General features: G+C 60.9%; 1 protein-coding gene across 2 annotated transcripts in view; it reads right to left on the reverse strand.

The window, feature by feature from the left end:
- Positions 1 to 4,188: 4,188 nt before the first annotated feature.
- Positions 4,189 to 20,006, reverse strand: part of LOC123356421 (alpha-2-macroglobulin-like protein 1) — a 79,727-nt gene continuing 63,909 nt past the window's right edge. The window contains exons 18-36 of one of the 2 annotated variants that reach the window (XM_044999665.1): positions 19,421 to 19,568; positions 18,365 to 18,590; positions 17,993 to 18,119; positions 17,149 to 17,270; positions 16,308 to 16,359; positions 15,633 to 15,707; positions 15,049 to 15,225; positions 14,492 to 14,573; positions 14,054 to 14,210; positions 12,743 to 12,817; positions 12,165 to 12,321; positions 8,482 to 8,678; positions 7,493 to 7,708; positions 7,219 to 7,343; positions 6,708 to 6,798; positions 6,216 to 6,284; positions 5,656 to 5,758; positions 4,910 to 4,951; positions 4,189 to 4,569 (exon numbers count right to left, since the gene is read on the reverse strand). In XM_044999665.1, coding sequence (XP_044855600.1) covers positions 4,535 to 4,569; positions 4,910 to 4,951; positions 5,656 to 5,758; positions 6,216 to 6,284; positions 6,708 to 6,798; positions 7,219 to 7,343; positions 7,493 to 7,708; positions 8,482 to 8,678; positions 12,165 to 12,321; positions 12,743 to 12,817; positions 14,054 to 14,210; positions 14,492 to 14,573; positions 15,049 to 15,225; positions 15,633 to 15,707; positions 16,308 to 16,359; positions 17,149 to 17,270; positions 17,993 to 18,119; positions 18,365 to 18,590; positions 19,421 to 19,568 — 2,276 coding nt within the window. In that variant the 3' untranslated portion in view covers positions 4,189 to 4,534. Of the gene's footprint in view, positions 4,570 to 4,909; positions 4,952 to 5,655; positions 5,759 to 6,215; positions 6,285 to 6,707; positions 6,799 to 7,218; positions 7,344 to 7,492; positions 7,709 to 8,481; positions 8,679 to 12,164; positions 12,322 to 12,742; positions 12,818 to 14,053; positions 14,211 to 14,491; positions 14,574 to 15,048; positions 15,226 to 15,632; positions 15,708 to 16,307; positions 16,360 to 17,148; positions 17,271 to 17,992; positions 18,120 to 18,364; positions 18,591 to 19,420; positions 19,569 to 20,006 lie in introns of those variants that run through there. The other variant, XM_044999666.1, reaches the window with a different exon arrangement.

Below are 20,006 nucleotides of genomic sequence, written 5' to 3' on the forward strand. Positions count from 1 at the left end.
TTTGATCCGGGGTAAACAAGGGTCGTGTCAGGTCTCGGGCTGGGGCTGGGGACGCAGCTGGGACAATATTTACCCACCACCCCCAGCTGCTGGATTCGAGGCTCTGGCCCCTTGCATTGGTCACACGGCAGGGGGTGGGACCCCTCTGGGGGTCGGTGGTGGTGCAGTAGCCGGGATGCTGGGGAAGCCCTGGCAGGAGCAGGGGGGAGGAGCTTGCTGAGAAATGAGTTTGTAACCCCTCTGCCAGGTGGGGCCGGCAGGAACCAGGGCCAGGTTCAATATCTAGAGGTTCAACAAAACAACGCAGAACCGGCTCGAGCCCCTACCCAGTAACCTGGGAAAATTACAGCCCACCCCTGGGTGCCTCCGGGAGGCAATACTGCCCCACTTGCAAGCACAGAGTCTGAGTGCAGAAAGGAAACGTTTAATGAAAGGAGGGAAGTCACCTGACATTAATTAGGGGAAACGTCACAAGCAGGATTCATAGACATAGAACTGTGAGCAGGACGCCGACCCCAGGGTGCCTGGGGCAGAGTCTTCTGCCGTCTGCCTCATGTTCTGGAGTTCTACAACCACAGCTCCTGTTCTGTGCCCCTCTCTGCTCCCTCACCCCACCCCACTCCCAGTGGTTGTCCTGGGTCAGTGAGGACGCAGGGTTCAGAGGTGCAGCTGTGTGAGTTCACCTCCCCGCACCCCGGGAAGAAGGCACCTTGCTTGCTCTGCCACCTGAGCACTTGTGCTGGCTGGCCGCCTCGCCAGAACACCAAAATAAAAGTCATATAATTTAAATGAAAATCTAGGATTGTAACTGGAATGCAGAGTCTTGGTTACCAAGTATTTGTAACTTAACTTTCATGTGTTTAGGAAATGCTGAATAGTTCTTTTGGGGTTTTTTTCTGTCTGATAGTTTAAATAAATAACCAAAATAAGTGAAACTGGTGTGATTATATTGCATTATTTTAACAAAAAATATGCAGAATTTTGGATTGTTTGGTGCAGAAGTTTGGATTTTTTGGTGCAGAATTCCCCCAGGAGTAAGTCTATAAGTACCTACACGGGGGATAAATATTGGATAACAGACTCTTCAATTTAGCTGAGAACGGCATAATACGATCCAATGGCTGGAAGTTGAAGCTAGACAAATTGAGACTGGAAATATGGTGACCATTTCTAACATGGAGGGTAACTAACCAGTGGAACAATTTACCGAGCGTTGTGATGAATTCTCCATCACTGGCAATTTTAAAATCAAGGTTGGATGTTTTCCTATAAGATCTGGTCTAGGAATTATTTTGGGGGAGTTCTCAGGCCTGGGTTATACAGGAGGTGAGACTAGATAACCACAATGGTCCCTTCTGGCCTTGGAATCTACCAAGCTATGAATATTTGTCTCTGTACATTGCATCTGCGCTGAGCATGCTCCTGCCCTGGTCTCTTCCATCCACACTGAATATAGGATCATTGGGACTGGCTGGGTCCTGCAGGGAGACTCACAAGGGAGCTCTGGGTTTGGGAAGAGGGGAGGGGAGAGGGCTGGTCTGTCACACACACACACACACACAGACACCGGCACTGCAGACACCTATACAGTGAGGCTGCAGCCTGCTTGTCCTGGCTCCGTGTCAGCTCCAGGGATGCAGAGATCTGGCCCCAGGTCACTGCCCCTTGCTGGTTTACCCTCAAATATTTACCTGTCCTCAGGGATGGTTCAAAGGTAACAGGGATTTCAGTTCCACCAGGCAGACAGGGCCCTCTGGGGGTGGTGAAGCTTGGGGTGGGGTGGGAGGCCCCTGCCCAGGGGAGAGCGATTCAAGAAGGGGGTGAGCGTCAGTCATCAGGCCTGGGACCCGTATCCCTTAGATCGGCGTCCATGGAACGGCTCAGGTCTCTGTCACGGCCAGTCCTGGCATCACAGAGCCCAATTCTGCCCTCGGTCACAGCTGGGCATCCCGAGACAGCCCCAGCCAACGACCCAAACAGGCTCCGCAGCCCCAGTGGGGTCTGGGCACAGCTGCGGGAGCGTCTCCCAGAGCAGCATTCGCCCCCGGAAATCAGAGCTGGGACCGAGCGACTGGGGACAGCGCGTCCTGCCCCTCCCGACCCGGCCCTGTCCCCGGTCAGTGCCGGGCTTTCCCAGGGCTGGATTGAAATGAGTCAGGGGGTGGGTCTGCAGTGCCCCCTGCTGACCAGGCGAATGGCTCTCACAGTGAGGAAACGCCTGGCAGTGCCCAGCGGGAGCCCATCGCTGCTGGGGAGATGGCGGGAGCCACGTTCTCTGATGGCCGGTGAGGGCCCAAGCGAGTGGCAGGGGGAGTGGGGCACTCGGTGACTGTGGTCACAGCGACACAGCGCTGGCCTGAGAGGCAGAGCGCACCATGGACTCTCCAGAGCAGCCCCACTGCTGCTCCCTGAGGGTTGGCAGGTTTAGCTCCTTCTCCTTCCTGCTTCCCAGGGGCCCCTCTCCCAGAGGTTGTTCGCTTCCCACCTTTCTGGCCAGAGCAAAGAGAGAGAAGATCCCCCAGGCGGAAGTGTGGGGCAGGAGGCTGCTAACAGAGCTGACACAGAATCGCTGGGTGGCTGTTAGTTGAGGCGGTGGGAGGGGGCTCGTCTGCACCCCAGGGACGGGTCCGGCCCCATCGTATGGACCAGTCTCCTCAGGGCGTGTTAGCGAAACGCAGCAATGACGCCAGCTAGGGAGGAGCTGCAGAGAGCAGGGGGGACAAGGAATTACCCAAAGGGACCTGGTCCAAGCCGGGGGATGGTCAGGAAATAAGAGAAACACGATTCAGTTCAGAAACTGACGCTAAGACGCCAGGGCCAAGAGAACCCGACCCAGCCGGGTCCAGCCAGGTTTGAACGCTGCCCCCTCCCGAGACATCTCCCCTCCATCAGGGCTTTCTCCCCACAGACCCCACGTGCCCAGCTGTATCTCAGGCTTCACCACCTCCACTGTGGGCCTCTCCCGCCTCGCCCCCCAGCCCTGGGAGCCTCCTAGCTAATGAGGGACCCCACAGGGCCTAGAGAACACGGCTGCATCCCCACATGCCTCCTCCGCCACACACAGACTGAAGAGACTCCAGGAACCTGGGGGGATCCACAATTGGCGCAGAGGGTCCCCGTAAAGGGAAAACAGCTGGTGGGACACGACCCCGGGGGCTGCGCAGGGACCCACTGCTCTCTTGCACTGTCTCCGTTTGATCTGCTCTGTAGTTTTCAGCTCAGGTCCAAGGCTCAGGTCGTGCTGAGCCAGTCCTGGGTCTGACACATTCACAACTGAATTCCGTCTCCAGGTTTCACACCGCAGTGTCCAGTATGTGCTGAGCGTGCAACGTCCCTCTGTGTGTTTGAACCTTCGGCACAGGCTGCTACTCCTGGAGCCACAGCCACAGCTTTACGTTGAGTGGCAGCAGGAGCAGGTTGTTGTCCTGGGGGGGTGATGGGCTATTTGGCTCAGTGGGTCTATGGATTTATTTTTCTTGCTTCCTATTTACCCGGGAAGTATCAGGAATGTCAAGTCTGCTCTGCTCTGGGGTCTCTGGAGGACTGGCTGGGCATCTCCCAGCATGTACACTAGGCTCTCACACCTTGGTTGACTGGGGATAGACCTGTCACAGAGATCGCCTTTCCCCACAATGGTCATTGGTCCGTGGAATTAAACAGATAGTAACAAAACATACCAAAAAACCCCAAAACCATGCAAGAGTTGTAAGGAGTCGGACAAGCCATTCCTCCCTCTCTCAGCCCTTGGCTTTTAAAATCAGTTTAGTCCAAGCCATGCAAGTCGGTAGAGGTGCTCCTGCTGGTCTGAGAGAAGAGTTGATTCTGGTTTAGCTTCAATTCCTAATTGATTGAACCTAAACTAAAACAACCTCCGCCACACCACAATAAATGTATCCAGACTGGGGTTTTCACTGGGGTAAGTAAACTGGTTTCAAAACAAACTTCAGTTGAACTGGTTCATTTTCATATAGACGTGTGTAACGAGGGCAGCTCTGCCAGGCAGGGCTGGAACCCGGGGGGCTGTTGCTGCCCGACCCAGGGTTAAAGCCAAACCCCACAGCAATGACCGAAGGGCTGGGGCAGGGGACAGAGCCACGGTCCCAGGATCTGGCTGCTCTAAGGATGCACAGGAGCCATGTGAGGAGCAGCAGCAGGGCAGGCACAAAGCAACAAAACAGCCTCACAAAAAGGTGGGTTTTTCTATTTTGTTTTACACTGAACCTGCTGCTCCAGGCAGGACGGGCAGCAAACCCCAGGGGTCCCCACTGCAGGCGCTGATACCCGCGTGTGACAGACAGCTGGGATCACGCGGGCCGGTCTGGGGGCTGAGAGATGGGAGAGCAGGTGGGATGTTTGCAGAGCGAACGGGGAGGCGTTGGCTGAAGAAGGTGCTAAGGGGGATAGTGAAGCTGGTTCGGGGAAGGGAAGCAGCTGAGACGAGGCCTGTCCGTGCCCCTCGATCCTGGGGTGTCGGCTGCCAGCAAGGGGCTCTTCGGATGGGAGGGGAGGGGGCTGCCCAGCAGGGGTGGGGGCTTCAGTGGGAATTTTCCATCATGTCGGCGTCAGGGGCTTTAAACAAACAAAAATATCCCCTTAGACAGGATCAAAATCACCCCCCAACACCCGGCAGACACCTATGGACATGGCCCCCCAGAACTCTCCTAACCCCCAACAAGACTCTCCCCTCAGTCACCCCCTGCCCTCAAGACAGATTCCCTTGTGCCCCACATAGACCCTTTCCCCCAGATGTCTCCCCCCCTCCCACACACACACATGGTCCTGGCATGTTCCATGCTCCCATCTCCCCCTCCTTTCCGTCGACAACACACACAGACCTCTCCGGCCCATGGACTCCCCCACCCATAAAGCTGTAGGGAGTGGAGTTGTGTGTGGGGTGCATCACACCTACCTGAGCCACAGGGGGCGCTGTACTCAGCCTCTGTGTGTTCACCTGCAACAGCAAGGGATGTAAGGAATGGAGGAGAGACCCAGTGGGGGGGATGAGAACCCCTCCCCCAATCCCACACAGGCAGAGTCTGTTCCCCCAGCCCCAGGGGATCCCTGCTGTAGGTCTGAGCCCTAGAAGGCAGTGGGAGGTCGCCCCCAGCTGTCTGAGTGGGGCTGTGCGCTCTCTCCCATCCCCCATCTCCGAGTAAGTCAGATGGGCAGAGAAATCACCACTGAGTCGCCCCTGAAAACACCCATGGAAACCGTCCTGCCACCTCCTGGCCCAGCACAAAGGATTCTGGGAGCGTCTGAGGAGCTGGATGGCAGGGGAAATGTGGGGGGCCCTGAAGGGGCGGGACTCGCCTGCTCCTGCTGGGACGGCCCCCGTTACACCAGCCGCACCCTCGCCACTAGCCCGACGAGCACACGGCTCCCGTGTCCCTCGCGGTGAGCGACCCCACAGATCGAACCCGGGAACATGCTTCCAGCAGGTGTCTCCAGCTTGACCCCCGCAGGCCCACAGCGGGTCGGCTGCCAGCCTCTGCCCAAGTGCTGTGCCCAGGCCCGAGCAGGGGGCCAAGATCCGCCATGGGGACAGGTCACAGGGAGCAGGGGGACTGCAATGGCACCACTCTAAACCAGGCACTGGTTGTGCCACAGAGCCCAGGAGAGCAGCTGTAAAGGTGGCGGGTCCTGGGCAGGACTCACCCATCTCGTAGTAATCGTACAGTCTCACTGGGGCTGCTCTGAGATTCTTCACAGGGAAATCCTGCTCCAGGGAGAAGGTGAAACTCGCCGCCTCCTTCGTCAGCTACCGAGAGAGCGACAGAGCGAGCGCCTGGGCTGAACGGCTGCACTGGCAGCTCGAACCCCCTCCTCCCCGAGGCTTGACCTGGCCCAGCCGCTTCCCTCTGTCCCTCTGTCTCTGCGGCCTGGAGCAGTGAGAAAATGCTCCCCCCGAATCCCTGTTCCACGCCCCTGAAAAATGTGACCCCTTTCATCACACTCAGGGCCCAGCTCCAGCCTCCCCAACCCTGAGCTCCCCGTCACTCCGTTCACGGCCCTCCCTGGGGTTTGGCTGGTCTGGTCCCATCTCCCCGTCCTTTATGGAAACAGGTCACTTGGAACCAGGGGAGATTTCAGTGACCCCTCGCCGTGCGTGTGACTCAGAGCCCACGAGAGCAGCTGTAATGGGGGTGGAGCCAGGGCAGGACACGCCCTCCCCGTTCACACCAGGCCCCCGGGAGCCCCCAGCCGCCCGCACTCACCTGGTCCAGATAGAGCATCACCTGGTCATTCTGCACCTCCAGCCTCTTCACCAAAGGCTGCTTCTCCAGCTAGGAGCAGAGGGAGGAAACGGCTGAGCCAGGAACAGAGGGGCTGGGGCTGGAGTCACTGCTCTGCTGGGGGCTGGGACATGGGGCACCAAACGCCCCCGTGGCCGAGGGGCCTGGCTGCCACCCCCCATGCCAGTCACACCTGAGCACTGGGTGTCCGCTGGGGGAGGGGCAGGAGTCTAGACATGGGCGTTGTGTTGTAGGGGAGCTAAGCAGGGTCAGGACCTGCTCAGTGACTGGATGGGAGACCCAGGGCTGCACAGTGCCCCACGGCAGGGGGCAGGGCTCTGCAGGGGGAGCTCCCCCTGGGGGTCAGAGCTGCAATCTGTGCTCTCCTGGGGGTCTGGGCTCTCCCCCATGGATCAGCCCCTGGTTTCATGCTGTGTGACGGGCCCAGCCTGTTCTCCTCCCTGGGAAGCTCACCTGCCGCAGGGAGCTCTGGACGGGGGTGTAGCCAGACGGCAGCTTGGCCTCGATGATGGCCATGTTGGTGGCTGGGTGCTCCCCGCTGTACCTGCAACAGGAGCCGTGGGCTGAGGTCGGGGTTTGCCCTGGATACAGACCCCAGGGGGGTGGAGGGGGAGGGGAGGCCTCCTGTCCTCTCGGCCCTGCAGGCATCTCTAATGCCTCTGCCTGCTCTGGGCTGTGAGCCCCGCTAGCCCCCGGCCAGCCCTGAGCTCCCCAGCAAGGGGCCCGGCCCCAGGAGCTGCTTGGGAGCCGACTGTCCATTAGATCAGCCCCAGGACCAGCCCTTTAGCCCCTGGCACATTCCAAGGGGCCCCCGCCTCTGCCCCGAGCCCTGTGGGGGGATGGCTCCCCCGGCGATCGATTCCTGCAGTGGTGTGGCTCTGCCCCGGCCATTTCCCTGCTGCCTGGGGCCTGCCCCTGCCCCCGGGCGCTCGCACCCAGCGGGGGTGGGGACTGGGGCTCGTACCGGGCGTGCAGCACGAGGCTGAAGCGGGATGTGGCGCTCTCGGTGCACTCCTTCGGCTCCGTCTCCACCCGCAGGTCAAAGGTCGCGGCGCTCTTTGGGGGCGGCACGTTGTAGCGCAGAGTGAGCTGGGAGACAAGCAAGAGGTTGGGGCAGAGCCTGCTGCCTCCGCCACCGCAGATCAGAGCCTGGGCCCAGAGCCAGGCGCCGTGGGGCAGGGCAAGGGCACAGCCAGTCACCGCTGGGCCGGCTGGGCCCCAGGGGCTCCTGCACTCACCTGCACAAAGACACAGCCCTTGCCGCTGGCCCGCACCGTGTACTGCCCGGGGATCTCCTGCAGGGCCGCTCGCTGCAGCACCAGCCGGTTGGCGTTGTCCACGTGGAATTGCTGCCGGGCCCCGGCCTGGGAGCTCACCGTCACCGACACAGCCCCGCTCGCAATGTACGTCAGGGCCGCGTATTTGGCCAGGGCCTGCAGGGCCACCACCGTGTCCTGGGGAGGAGAGTCACTGAGCTGCTGTCACGCTCTGGGGAGAGGAGCCCAGCTCAGACTCACTGCAGCAGGATTGGGACCCACCGGGGCGCTGACACTGGGACCCCGGCTCCCAGCCCCTGAGGGCAGGGGGCTCTGCACCCAGGACTCTCTCTCCCAGGAAGGGCCCCGGCTCAGATGTGGAGATTCAGCTCTCGGGGGGTTTCTGGCCCCTGTCACGGAGTGTGAGGGAGACAAGGCCCTGCACCCTCGGCTTCCTGCACTTCACCAGGACTCTCAGCCAGCCAGTAAAACAGGTTAATTTAGACGACAGGAACACAGTCCAAGACAGGCCTTGCAGGTAGAGACAACAGGATCCCTCAGTTAGGTCCCCCTTGTGGGGGCCCAGGGAGGCTAGAGCCCCGTTGGGAGGTCAGAGCCCCATCCGGGCTCCCCTCCATTTTCCCAGCCAGCTCCAAACTGAAACTCCCTCCAGCCTCTCACTCAGCCTCCACCCGGCTCCTCCCCAACCCTTTGTCCAGTTTCCCGGGCAGAGGTTGTTCCCTGGCCTCCAACCCCCCTCCTGGGTTCTCATGTTACATGCTCAGGTAGCCTCCCTCAAGGACAGTCTCCCATCCCCAATGCAGACAGTCCCAGCAAAACTCCCCTGCAGCCTTCCCAGGCCAACACTCCCCACTCGGCATTCAAAGAACACTAAGAACATTCCCAGTTCATCACAGCCCCTTCCTCCACCAGGTCCCCAACGCTGGTTTGCCTGAGGGCAGGGGTGTTACCTGCGTGGAGATGAAGCCCACGTAGATGTCCTGCTGCTTGCTGAGCCAGCGGACGATCTGGGCGGCGGTCGTCATGTCGGCAGCAGATACGTTGGGCAGGGAGAGATAGGCCAGGAGCACGTAAGCCGTCATTGCCTCCGCCGATGGGGCCTTGTTCCCGTAGGAGCTGGGCTTCCCCTGCCAGTGGAGCTGTTCCCCTAGGAGAGGGGTCGAGGGAAGGGCAGCCCACGGCTGCAGTTACAACACAGTGGGTCACCTGTTTGCCCTCCAAAGGGGCCCCAGGGGCTTCCCAGGCCAGAGGGACTCCTGCCCCCCACTGAATGCAGCCACCTCTGGGGCAGGACATGGCAGGTGATTTACATCACACAGGAGGACTACACAAGTGTAACACGACACCCCTGGGTGGGTTGTCAGCAGGGACTGAACCCTGGATCTCTGACTCTAAACCCCTGAGCCTCTGCTGCTCAGCCCCGGTGGCTCACTGGCTGCAAGTGACCCCTAAACCTATGTGGTGCGGCCGCTCGGGGGCAAAGGTGGTGCTAACCCAAGGGGGCCCTAACAGGAATATTCCTCCCACCCCCCCACCAGCCCATTACAAATATTAGCTGCATTATATCCACAAACCAAGAACTAGCCCTGGGACGTTGCACTCCCTATTCTTTATGAAAATATGCTTATGAGACGAATATGACGTCACTGAGATACACGTTATGCAAGATGGCTCATGTGAGCTTTCATTGGAAAGGTTCTGATTTACTGAATGCGATTATCCAATTCGCATGCATGTATCAGCTCTGTATCTACAGTTAGGCACACGGACTATGTAACCATTACAAGTGGGGGTGCATTGGGAAGACACCCACCAGGACAGGCCATCAGATTTGATGGGCCGTCAGGAAGGAACAACAAGACCATGAGGATACTAATCTCTCTCCGTCCTGGGAAGTGTCCAGGGCTGTAACTGTGACACTGCTAGGTGAGGTGGTCTTGTCACCTGTTACTAAACATTACCAGGGACTTTTTTGTAACCTGTTTCTTACGTACATTGAGCTTAGCTTGTGACTTTGTTTTATTTGCTCAGCAATCTGCTTTGTTCTGGCTGTTCTCTCTTATATTCCCCTACAATTCACCTTTTTGTAGTTAATAAACTTATTTCTTGTTTATAATCTAATCCAGTTTGTAACTTTCTAACTGGGGGAGAGGGGACAGGAAGTCAGGCACATCTCTCTTCATGCTGAGGAAGAGGGTGGACTTTTATGAGTTTGTGCTGTGCAGATTTTTCTATACGGTGCAAGACAGTATTATTCTGGGTTTATCTCCCAAAGGGGTGTGACGTGAGTGCTGGGGGAGCCCTCTCGCACAGAGCTGACTTCAGTGTGTGGCTGCAGCAGGGTGTGGCCCTACCTGCGTGCGTGCTGCAAGAGGCCGGAGAGCCTAATTCAGCAACGCACGGAGAGGGAACCCAGGCTGGCAGAGCAGGAGAGGCTCAGTGAAATCCCAGTACACCAGGTGCTATCCCAGAAGGGGGGGTCCAACCCATCACAATCCCAAACCCCCCCCAACCGACACCCTGGTAAACAGGCCACTTACATTAGATGAACGGGTTTTGGGGGGTAATACCAAACTGGGGGCCCCATGAGCTGCTTGGGGCCCTACGCAATTGCTTAGTCTGCTTATGGCTCGTGCCACCACTGCTAGAGGGGGGCAGAGAGCCCTTGAGGGAGTGCGGGGCCCCCCGGGGCTGGGTCAGGAGGGGAGCATGACCCAGGTGAAGGGCAAGGACAGAGCTGACACCTGGTAAACACCCCCCTCCACAGGGTCTTTGTGACCTCGGAGACAGGTCCTATAACCCGAGGGCTGTTTCACCCCAGTGCCTGGTGGCCCCTTGGTACCCCCTGCAGCAGAGCCCCCACCTCTCCCCTCCCTGGGGCAGGAGCCACGGGCTGCTCCCAGCACTTCTTACCCACCTCGGGGAGGAGCAGGACGCGACACACACAGAACTTGCAGGCACAGACCAGCTGCAGCCCCTGTGCCAGGGCTCGGAGAGAAGGGACTTTTCACCTGAGCTAAGACATGACAGAGCCGCCCGGACCACACAGGTGGCTCCTCTCTGTGAGGGGACGTCTCCGCAGGGCCCGAGCGCACCAGGCCTCAGCTCCCAGCACAGCTCAGTCTGAGCTCGAATGGGGCTGAGGAGATGCACAGAGACCACTGGGGTGTGTTCATGACGAGTGTGAGGGGCCCAACCTGGGACTCCCAGCGCCCCCTGGCATCATGCCGAGGGCTCCTTCAGCTCAGCACCAACGCGCAGCAGCGCCACCTCCTGCGTCCTCAGCCGCACCCACAGTGGGCCTCAGGCCTCCCATGGGACCTGCCGCCCTATGGGGAGCTGGTCCCAGGCTGCATCGCTCACACCGGGGCTAGGCAGGGAGCGCCACAAACCCAAGGGCATCTGTGCAGGGAAAGGCTGGGGAAATCATAGAATCACAGAATATCAGGGTTGGAAGAGACCTCAGGAGGTATCTCGTCCAATCCCCTGCTCAAGGCAGGACCAACCCCAACTAAATCATCCCAGCCAGGGCTTTGTCCAGCCTGACCTTATAAACCTCCAAGGAAGGAAATTCCACCACCTCCCTAGGGAACCCATTCCAGTGTTTCACCACTCTCTGAGTGAAAAAGTTTTTCCTAATATCCAACCTAGACCCCCGCCACTGCAACTTGAGACCATTGCTCCTTGTTCTGACATCTGGTACCACTGAGAACAGTCTAGATCCATCTTCTTTGGAACCCCCTTTCAGGTAGTTGAAAGCAGCTATCAAATCCCCCCTCACTCTTCTCTTCTGCAGACTAAACAATGCCAGTTCCCTCAGCCTCTCCTCATAAGTCATGTGCTCCAGCCCCCTAATCATTTTTGTTGCCCTTCACCTGGACTCTCTCCAATTTTTCCACACTGGAACTGGAGCTGGGGGATGGGCAGCCTCCCTTGGGTCCATGGGGGGGCACATGGTGCAGATAAGGGGGCACCCAGAGACTTCCTTCCTTGTACAACCCCCTCTCCCAGAGATGGCAGGGCCTAGCTGACCACCAGCCCAGGGCAGACTGTCCCTTCCCAGTATTAGCCAGGCCAAGCCGAGAAGCCTCAGGCAGGGACTCCCCAGCTGGGATGTCCCCAACACAGGATGGGGGCTGGGATCCTGCGGCATCTCCCTAGGGCTCGGTTACAGCCCGTTCCCCTGGGAGCTGCCTACGCAAGGCCCTGCCCCACGGCTCGGAGCCCACTGGACCCCGTCACACTCCTGGCCCCGGGCGCTTTAGAGGGCTGGGTTGGGACATGGGGCTTTGCCCCTCTAGGCTCTCAGCTCCGATCCCCCCAGGCTGGCAGCGACCCAGCCTCGCCCCCCTTCGCTCCGTGCGCTGGGCCCTGGGAAATGGCGGGACGATCTCACTCCAGCTCTGAGGGGAGAAGTGTCCCCACGACAGAGCCCGGCGCGTCAGCCCCTCGCTGGCAGCCTCAGCAGAGACCACGGACTGACTGGGCCACGGAGACCCAGCTCCCCTGCCAGGCTGAGGAGGCCCCGGGGCAGGGGGCCCCTGGGTGGGCAGGGCCGTGGGGGGCAGCTGGCCCTGCCCTGGGCCCAGAGGCCGGCAGCGAGGGGAGCACTAGAGCGAGGTGCTGCCGGTACCGGCGCTGACGCTGTGCTGGGCCAGGCGCTGCAGGAGGGCGTCCCGCAGCTCAGTGCTCCCCGCCAGCCCGAAGGCGTAGGCCAGCAGCGCCTGCGTGTAGAGGTCGCTGGTGCTCGACTCCCGGAGGCACTGGAGGGCCCTGGTCACCATGCTGTCCTGGGACGGGGGAGACACCGAACAGACTCCCCGTCAGGCTGAGCCAGCCAGAGGAGACGCCCCGCGCCTGGGTATGTCCCCCGGCACCCACCCCATGGGGCCCTAACACCCCCTCCCACCAGCCTGTCGTCACCTCCCCCAACTCATCCCCACCCCCCGCACCCCCCAAGCCTCGCCAGATCCCCTCCCCCGAGCACTAGACACCGAAACTGCCCAGCCCCTCCCCAAGCTGCTGAATCTTCCTCCAACTCTGACCCCAGCCATCCTCCCTACAGCACCCTGACCCCCACCTTGGTACCAACCCCCTCAACCTGTCAACTTCCCCTCCCCCCACCAACCCGCCTCTTCACTGCCCCCCACAGCACCCTGACCCGCCAAATCCTGACAGCCCCTCCCCTGGGACAGCCGGGCTTGGCCTCACCGTAAGCGGCTGCCCCAGCTCCAGCAGCGCCGCCGTGACGTAAGCCGAGACAGAGAGTTCGTCCACCATGCCGCCCTGAGGGGGATAGAGAAATGAGTCAGCTCAGACCGAGCTGAGGGTCACGTTGCCAGGAGCAGGTGAGACGCTGCCCAGGACAGGCCCATTGGGACAGAAAAGAACCGGCTCCAGCGCTCCGAGTGGCTGGGTTTGGGTCCCGCCTCCTGCTGGGTCCTGTCAGGCCCATCTGGGTCCTGAGCAGCTGCCCCAGTTGTAGCAGCCAGGGAAGCCACACAGTGGCAGTGAGTACCACAGGCTAGTTCAGGAGAGGCGGTAGCGGCTCCATAGCCAGGGCTGCACTGGGCTCCCAGCATAAAACCTTATCTGAGCCCCTCTGGAACCAGAGGTTGGGAAGTTGGTTTGAACTGACATTTGCCAGTTTTCCTGTGAAGACCAGGGGCCATTTCTGCAGAGGCTGAGGGATTCGCTCCTCGCTGGGCGAGTTCCTGCTCATTAAATAGTCCCCCCATGCAGAAATCTGGACGTTGCCTAAGATTTGTCTCCTTCTCGCTCCCAAACGGCCGGGTACAGCCCCGGCCCCTCCCGTAGTATCCCGGCTCCCTGCAAACTCCGGGCAGTGGCAGGAATTGGGCTGTGACTCGAGCTGGGTGGGAATTTCCTGCTGAAATGATTTCTCGACAGACGATGCAGTTTCCACAAAACGAAAACTCTGCAGGTAAACGTTACTTTTGCTGAAACATTTCAATTTCCGTTGGGAAAATAGAAACGCAACATTCTGCTGTGAGGCGGCGGGGCCCAAATCGCAGCCTCTTGGGTTGGCAACCTGAACCGAAACCTTCCACTGTGAACCGGTTCAACATTCAGCTGCACCGGCCACGTGCCCCCACTCCACCATGGACTTGGCTCCTTCGGACTACGTCTCCCATGATGCACCGTGACAGCCCTTCTGACTGAGCCGCCTAGGGAGTTGTGGGAGTCACATGACTTCAGGGCTGGGCTGGGCCCTGCCCCTCAGGCTCTCCATGCCAGGCAATGAGTGCGGGGTCTGCTCACTGCCCGCGGGGAGACTGGGCTGTGCAGGAGCCGGGGGGCACTGGGCCAGGGCTGCTCCCTCGTTCGGTGCAATAACCCGCTGCCCCGGCCGTTCCAGCCTTTCAGCCATTGCTAAAAACCCAGGGAAATCCCCCAACCCGAAACGGGTCACAACAACCAGCTGCCCTGAAGGGCCCCCACCCACTTCCGCAGCTTGTCCCCCCTCCCCCATCCCATCAGCCTGTGCCCCCAGCCTCCCACCTGCAGGGCGTTGTTCAACAGCTTCCCCACACTGCGGAAGCAGCCGGTCTTCCGCTGGCGGCGCTGCAGCCACCTTAGGGCATCTTCTACGTGCTTCTCGTCGATGGAGATGTAGGGCCTGGCCTGGCCAAAGGACTTGAGAACGAAGGCCGTCAGCCTGGGCGGGGAGAGACCCCGTGAGAGGGACACGCTGCAGGAGATGCTGCGGGCCAGGAGGGAGGTGCATGGGGGACGGGGCAGGGGGTCAGCATTGTGGGGGGGAGCAGAGCTGTCAGGGGAGCCCAGAACGGGAACGGGGTGGGGGTTTGGAGTGAGTACGAGGTGCAGAGCTGTGTGGGGAGCAGGACTGGAATAGCAGTGGGGCTGGGGGTCAGGCTGCAGCCTGGTAGGCCCTGCCCACCCAGAGCCCTGACTTGCCCGTGCCGTGCGGCTCCTCACCAGGTGTTGCCCCTGGCGTCACTCTCCCTGGAGGTGCTGTAAGAGCCGTCGTTGTGCTTATAGAGCAGCTCGCCCTCGTAGCCTGTGGGGACGGGAGAGAGACAGCGAGTCCTGGATCCGCTCTCCCCCAGGGGCTAGAATCCACCCCCAGCCTGTGCCCCGTGGGGCCCGCTAGCCCTCTCCTCCCCCACGATGCTGAGACTCAGAGATTCCAGGGGTTGGTTTGAATAGGGGGATGGAGTTAAGGCTGAATAGGGCCCTGATCCCCCCAAACTCTCCAGCCCCCTGACCTGGGGCTGGATCCCAACCAGCGCCCCCTAGAGGGGAAAGGGCTCCTCTCCCATTCCCTCAACCCTGAGTCAAACAGTCCTTATGTCCTGGCCCTCGGGACTGGTGCCCCAGAGAGGAAAGGCCAAGGATCTCATTCCCTGACCCCCAGAGCCAGCCAGGGCCCTGATCTGGGGCTGGATTGGAACCCAGGCCCCAGAGGTGGCATGAACTGGGCCCTCGCATGGCCCCGCCATGCTCTGGGGGCGCAGGGGCAGGAGGACACTCACCGCTCTGGAGGAATCCCTTGGCCTCGTCTCTGATCTTTGGGCTCAGCTGCCCGCTCTTCTCCAGGCACTGCTGGATGTAGATGTTGTGAGCGAACCGGACCATGTTCTTCTCTCCATCGCCGTCGGGCATGGCCAGCAGATGTACTGTGTTCTGCAGAGCCGTGCCCATTATGTCTCCTGGCACCAAGGGAGTCGGGGGAGCAGAGAATTACCAGGCTGCACAACAGCTGCCCCGTCCCTAACACCATGTCAGTGGAGCCCTGGCATGCAGGGGCCCAGAACCCCCATTTTATTCAGGCCTGGTGGGGTTACGCGGATACGTGGTGATGAATGGCCAAGACGCCAATGCCCTGGCACAGCTTCATGGCTTCACTGCATGAGTCTATTGCCCCTCGCTGGGGTCGAGGCCCTGGAGCACAGACTGCAGGGACCGGTCCTGCCCCGGCCCCAGACACCCGCAGGACCTCATTGGTCTTTTCCATTCATGTTACCCTGCCCTCTCTGATCAGAGCGCTGGGCCACAGACGGGCCGGCTGTCAAAGGGCACCGTGCCCTGGCAGGGCTGGGGCAGGGGAATTCCTTACCCAGGACAGTCACGTGGGCCCGCTCGGACCCCGCCAGGACGTTCACAGGCAGCTGCAAGGAGATTTCTTCGGAGGCTGCGTAACACGAAGGCAAAGACACACCGTTAAAGGCCTGTTGGGAACCTGCCCCTGCCTCCAGCCAATCAGATCCCTCCATTCCTCACTGTCCGGAGCTCTCGCCCAGTCACAGCCCCTCTCTCAACCCCAAGCTCCCCCCGCCGTGGCACATACGTGCCCTTGAGGGCGAGGGCTGGGGGTTCTCAGCGGGGGGTCCTGCCTGTGGCACTCGGTCCCTCTCCTGGCCCCAGAGAGCCGGTGTGACGAGCTCTGCAGGGAGCATCGTGCACATGGGGGCCAGGCTGCAGGGGAGAGGAGCTGGCACAACAGGGGCCCAGTGAGACTCGGGAGCAGGAGCCGGACGTGCTCGAGCCTTCGGCCCGTGGCAGACGGTTCCATAACTGCCCACTAGGGGGTGCATCTTCCCCGGGCAGCTGGGCCTGGACCCTGTCCCAGGCAGGACATTGGCCTGGATGCCCCCTGGTCCGGTCCAGCCTGGCAGCTCCTGTGCCCCTAGCTGGGCCATCCAGCGGCTCAGCCATCACTGACGTGCCGCAGCCAAGAGACTCCCCGCGTTAGTGACACCCACTGAGCCCCGCACAGGCGCTGGGATCCTACCTTCCTGGCAGAGCAGGGAGCTGTGCGCCTTCTCCTCCAGGATCCCCCCCGGCTGTGGGGAAGGAGCATCAGACAGAAGGTCAGGAGAAGGGACCGCGCACGTCACAGCCTGACAGGGCCTGCTGGGTCAGCCAGTGCCGCTAGCCAGGGCAGGATCATCCCCTACAGCCCGTGCTGTGGGGCTCAGGCACATCCAGCTCTCAGCGCCCCAGCGATGGGGCTCCCGTCCCTTCCCCGGGGAGACTGTTCCCAGCCCAGCAGATCTCACAGCTTCCCCCTCTTCTGCGCGGAGCTTCTCTCTGCTAGTTCCCTCCGCCCTCTCGAGCCCTCCCGTGTGTCACACTCAGCCGCCCTCCTTGGGGCTAACCCCTGTCTCTGTCTGCCCTAGGACCAGGGGCGGCTCCAGGCACCAGCACGCCAAGCGCGTGCTTCGGGCGGCAAGCCACGGGGGGCGCTGTTCCGGTCGCCGCGAGGGAGGGTCCTCTGGTCCTGCGGCTTCGGCGGACCTCCCGCAGGCTGCCGACAAATTCGCAGGATCGGGGACCTCCCTTAGGCAAGCCGCCGAAGGCAGCCTGCCTGCCGTGCTTGGGGTGGCAAAATGCCTAGAGCCGCCCCTGTCCAGGACTCTCCTGCCAGCTCCCTGATCTCGCTGGGACGGGGCCGCATGACGGGGCAGTGCAGGTCGGGGTCCGGAACGCGGACGGTGCGGTGCTGGGGCATTATTTTCTGTGGCAGGACAAAGAACAATCACAAGTGCAGACTCGGCCCACGGCCACCAGGGGGTGAGACCCAGGCCCCGGATCTCCCTCCGCTCTGCCCAGAGGGCCCGACAGACACTGACCTGGACCAGCAGGGGCTTTATCACAGTGTCCACTCGCCCCTGGGCCGGCACCACGGCCAGCTCTGTGCCGCACAGCTCCTCGGTGTGCAGAGCCTCAGTGCTGACGGTGAAGTTCACCTCCCCTGCAGAGCAAGGCGGGAGACGCCCCCGTTAGACACACCAGCGCCCCTGCCCGAGGCAGAGAGGAGCCCGGGTCCGAGGGGGGAGAATAGTGGAAGGGGGAGGGGAAGGGGAGAGTAGTGAAGAAGGGAGAGAAAAGCAGAGAAAATGGAGAGTGAGAGACTGGGGGAGAAAAGAGAGAGAAGGAAAGGGGGGAAGGGAAGGACGGAGGGCAGTGATGAGTGGAGTGTAATGGGTTTCTCTGCCTTAGCCCTTGTGTGGGAACAGCGAATGGCCACCCAGAACCTGCCCCCTCCCTGCTGACATCCCTGACAGCTGCGTTCGGGGGGGACCTCAGAACGTGACATCGCAGCCAGCGGGACGGCAGAGGGGTCCTGACCTACAGGCTCGGTCAGTGAGACTGGGAAGCGAGCGGGGAGAAACTGTGCTTGAATCGGATGTAGTTTGTTAAGGCAGGTCATAGTCAACGTCTTCTCTTTATTTTTCTTGTAACCGTTTCTGACTGTTATGCCCCATTCCTTGCACTCACTTAAAATCTCTGTCTCTTTGTGGTTAATGAACGTGTTTGATTGTTTTAGCTAATCCAGTGTGTTTAAATTGAAGTGTTTGGGCAACTCCTTGTGGCACCAAGCCCTGAGCGACCCTTCTCTGCCCCCCACTGTGCAGAGCCCCCCACTCCTGCCCTGCCCCTCCCCTCCGGCACAGAGCCCCCAGCGCCCCTTACCCAGGCTGGTCGCCGTCACCTCCCACAGGAAGGTTTTCCTTTCGTCTGCACAGAGGCAGCTGGTGTAGGCACCGTCCTCGCCCGCCTGCACCTGGAACTGCGCAGACTCTGCCAGCGTCACCCGCACCTGTGGGGCCCAACACGAGAACCCCCTTAGGGCTGTGGGGGACGCGCTCACACGCGCCAGCTCCAGCCGAGACCTGACCCCTCTGGGGCTCAGGCCCCCTCACCGCGATGTGCTGACCCCAGTGGTCACAGGGTCACAGCCAGTGACTGCCGGTGCCACTCGCCGGCCTGCGCCGCTGCCCAGCCCCCCAGCCCCAGATCACCGGCCCCAGCAGCCCCCGCAGCCCAGCCCCGGGTGGTGCTCACTTTGATGCACTGCCGCAGGTAGTTGAAGACGGTGGCCTTTAGGGCGAAGGCCTCTCCCCGGATCACGGAGTACGGCAAGGCCAGCTCCACAAAGAAGGGTTTGAAGGCCGTGAAGGTGGCCATGGGCGAGAGCCCAAAGCCCAGCTCCGCCGTGCAGAACATCCCAGCTTTCCACTCCGTGATGGTGTCGGGCACCGAGACTGGGACGTCCTTGGAGCCCCCCTCGCTGGGCCGGGACGGACACAAACAGAGCGTCAGATACGCGGCCGCCCCCTGGGAAGCGCCCACGAGCACGGCCAGCAGAGACGTCCCTGCCCGACCCTCCGCTGGGCTGGGCCCAGAAACAGACGAATCCCAGACAGCAGAGAGGGGAAGAGCTGTCAGTGCCCCCATCTCGTCCCTTCCTCTGCCCCACGCCAGCTAGCGCAGGATCCTGCCCTGCCCCGGGGCTCTCCGGGCTGGGCTCAATGTCCCACGGGATGGGGATCCCCCCTTCCGCAGCCAGACACATCTCCCTGTCAGGGGGCTATTCCTGGGGTCAGCCTCAATTCCCCCTGCTCGGGATCCCCTGCCCCTCCCACCCCATGTGCCACCCTCAATGCCCCCCTCCCGGGGGTTCAAACCCCTCCCATGTTCTCAGCGTCAAAGCTCCCAGGCACCGTGTGGGAATGAAAACCCCACGAAGGGCAATGGGGTTGGGATGATAAACCCCCCTGTCGACCTGATGGGATCCAGGGAATTGCTGGGGAGGGGCTGGCGTGAACCCCCCTCTGCTGGCGAGACGCAGGGTCACGGTGCTGCCTGGGCTCCCACCCCTCTTCCCTGATCTGCGTGTTCATTACATCTGTAAAGAGACGAATCCCACGGCCCTGGGGGCTTGTTATTCCCTGTTGCTGTGCTGGGTCCCTCTCCGCTGGCAACAGGGTGCAGGAACCAGCACCAGGTGGGTAGCCGGCCCTCCCCCAGCCAGTGCAACGCCTCTGGGAGCTGCTGTTTTCAAGGGTCTGGCCTGGAGACTGCTCCGCAGGGACAGTCTGTTGACAGCTCCTCACTCACCCCACAGGCACCAGGTCCCACAGCCACGTCTCTGTGAAGTACGGACGTGGCGCTGGCTCCTCCTGGGTGCAGGCTTCTGGCACAGGCCGGGCATTGCTCACTGGGGTCCCTGCTGCACTGTCCACATGTGCTGCCCCAGGGATCATGCCAAGAAAAGATACAAAGGGGGGTTGAGGGAGCCCCACCCTGGTTTGGGGGCAAACCCAGACGATGATTCACGTGTGTTTGCACCTGCAAAGTCTCGATGTTTGGAGACATTTCAGGGACTGCACGTGGCCCCCGGGAGCTCTGAGAAAGGACAGTTACCTGTTCCATAACGCGTTCTTCGAGATGTGTTGCTCAGCCACGTGCACCAGTGCCGGAAGTTTTTCCCTTAGCAGTACCTGTACTGGGGGAGCACCGCTGCAACCCCTGGAGTGGCGCCTGTATATCGCGCTATAAAGGGGGCTGCATGCTCCCCCCACCCTCAGTTCCTTCTTGCCAGACAACTGACAGAGGGGAAGGAGGGTGGGACGTGGAATACACCTGAGCAACACATCTCGAAGAACGCCAGTTACGGAACAGGTAACTGTCCTTTCTTCTTCGA

This window comes from Mauremys mutica, chromosome 25 (genome assembly GCF_020497125.1).
Source record: "Mauremys mutica isolate MM-2020 ecotype Southern chromosome 25, ASM2049712v1, whole genome shotgun sequence".
NCBI classification, from domain to species: domain Eukaryota; kingdom Metazoa; phylum Chordata; order Testudines; family Geoemydidae; genus Mauremys; species Mauremys mutica.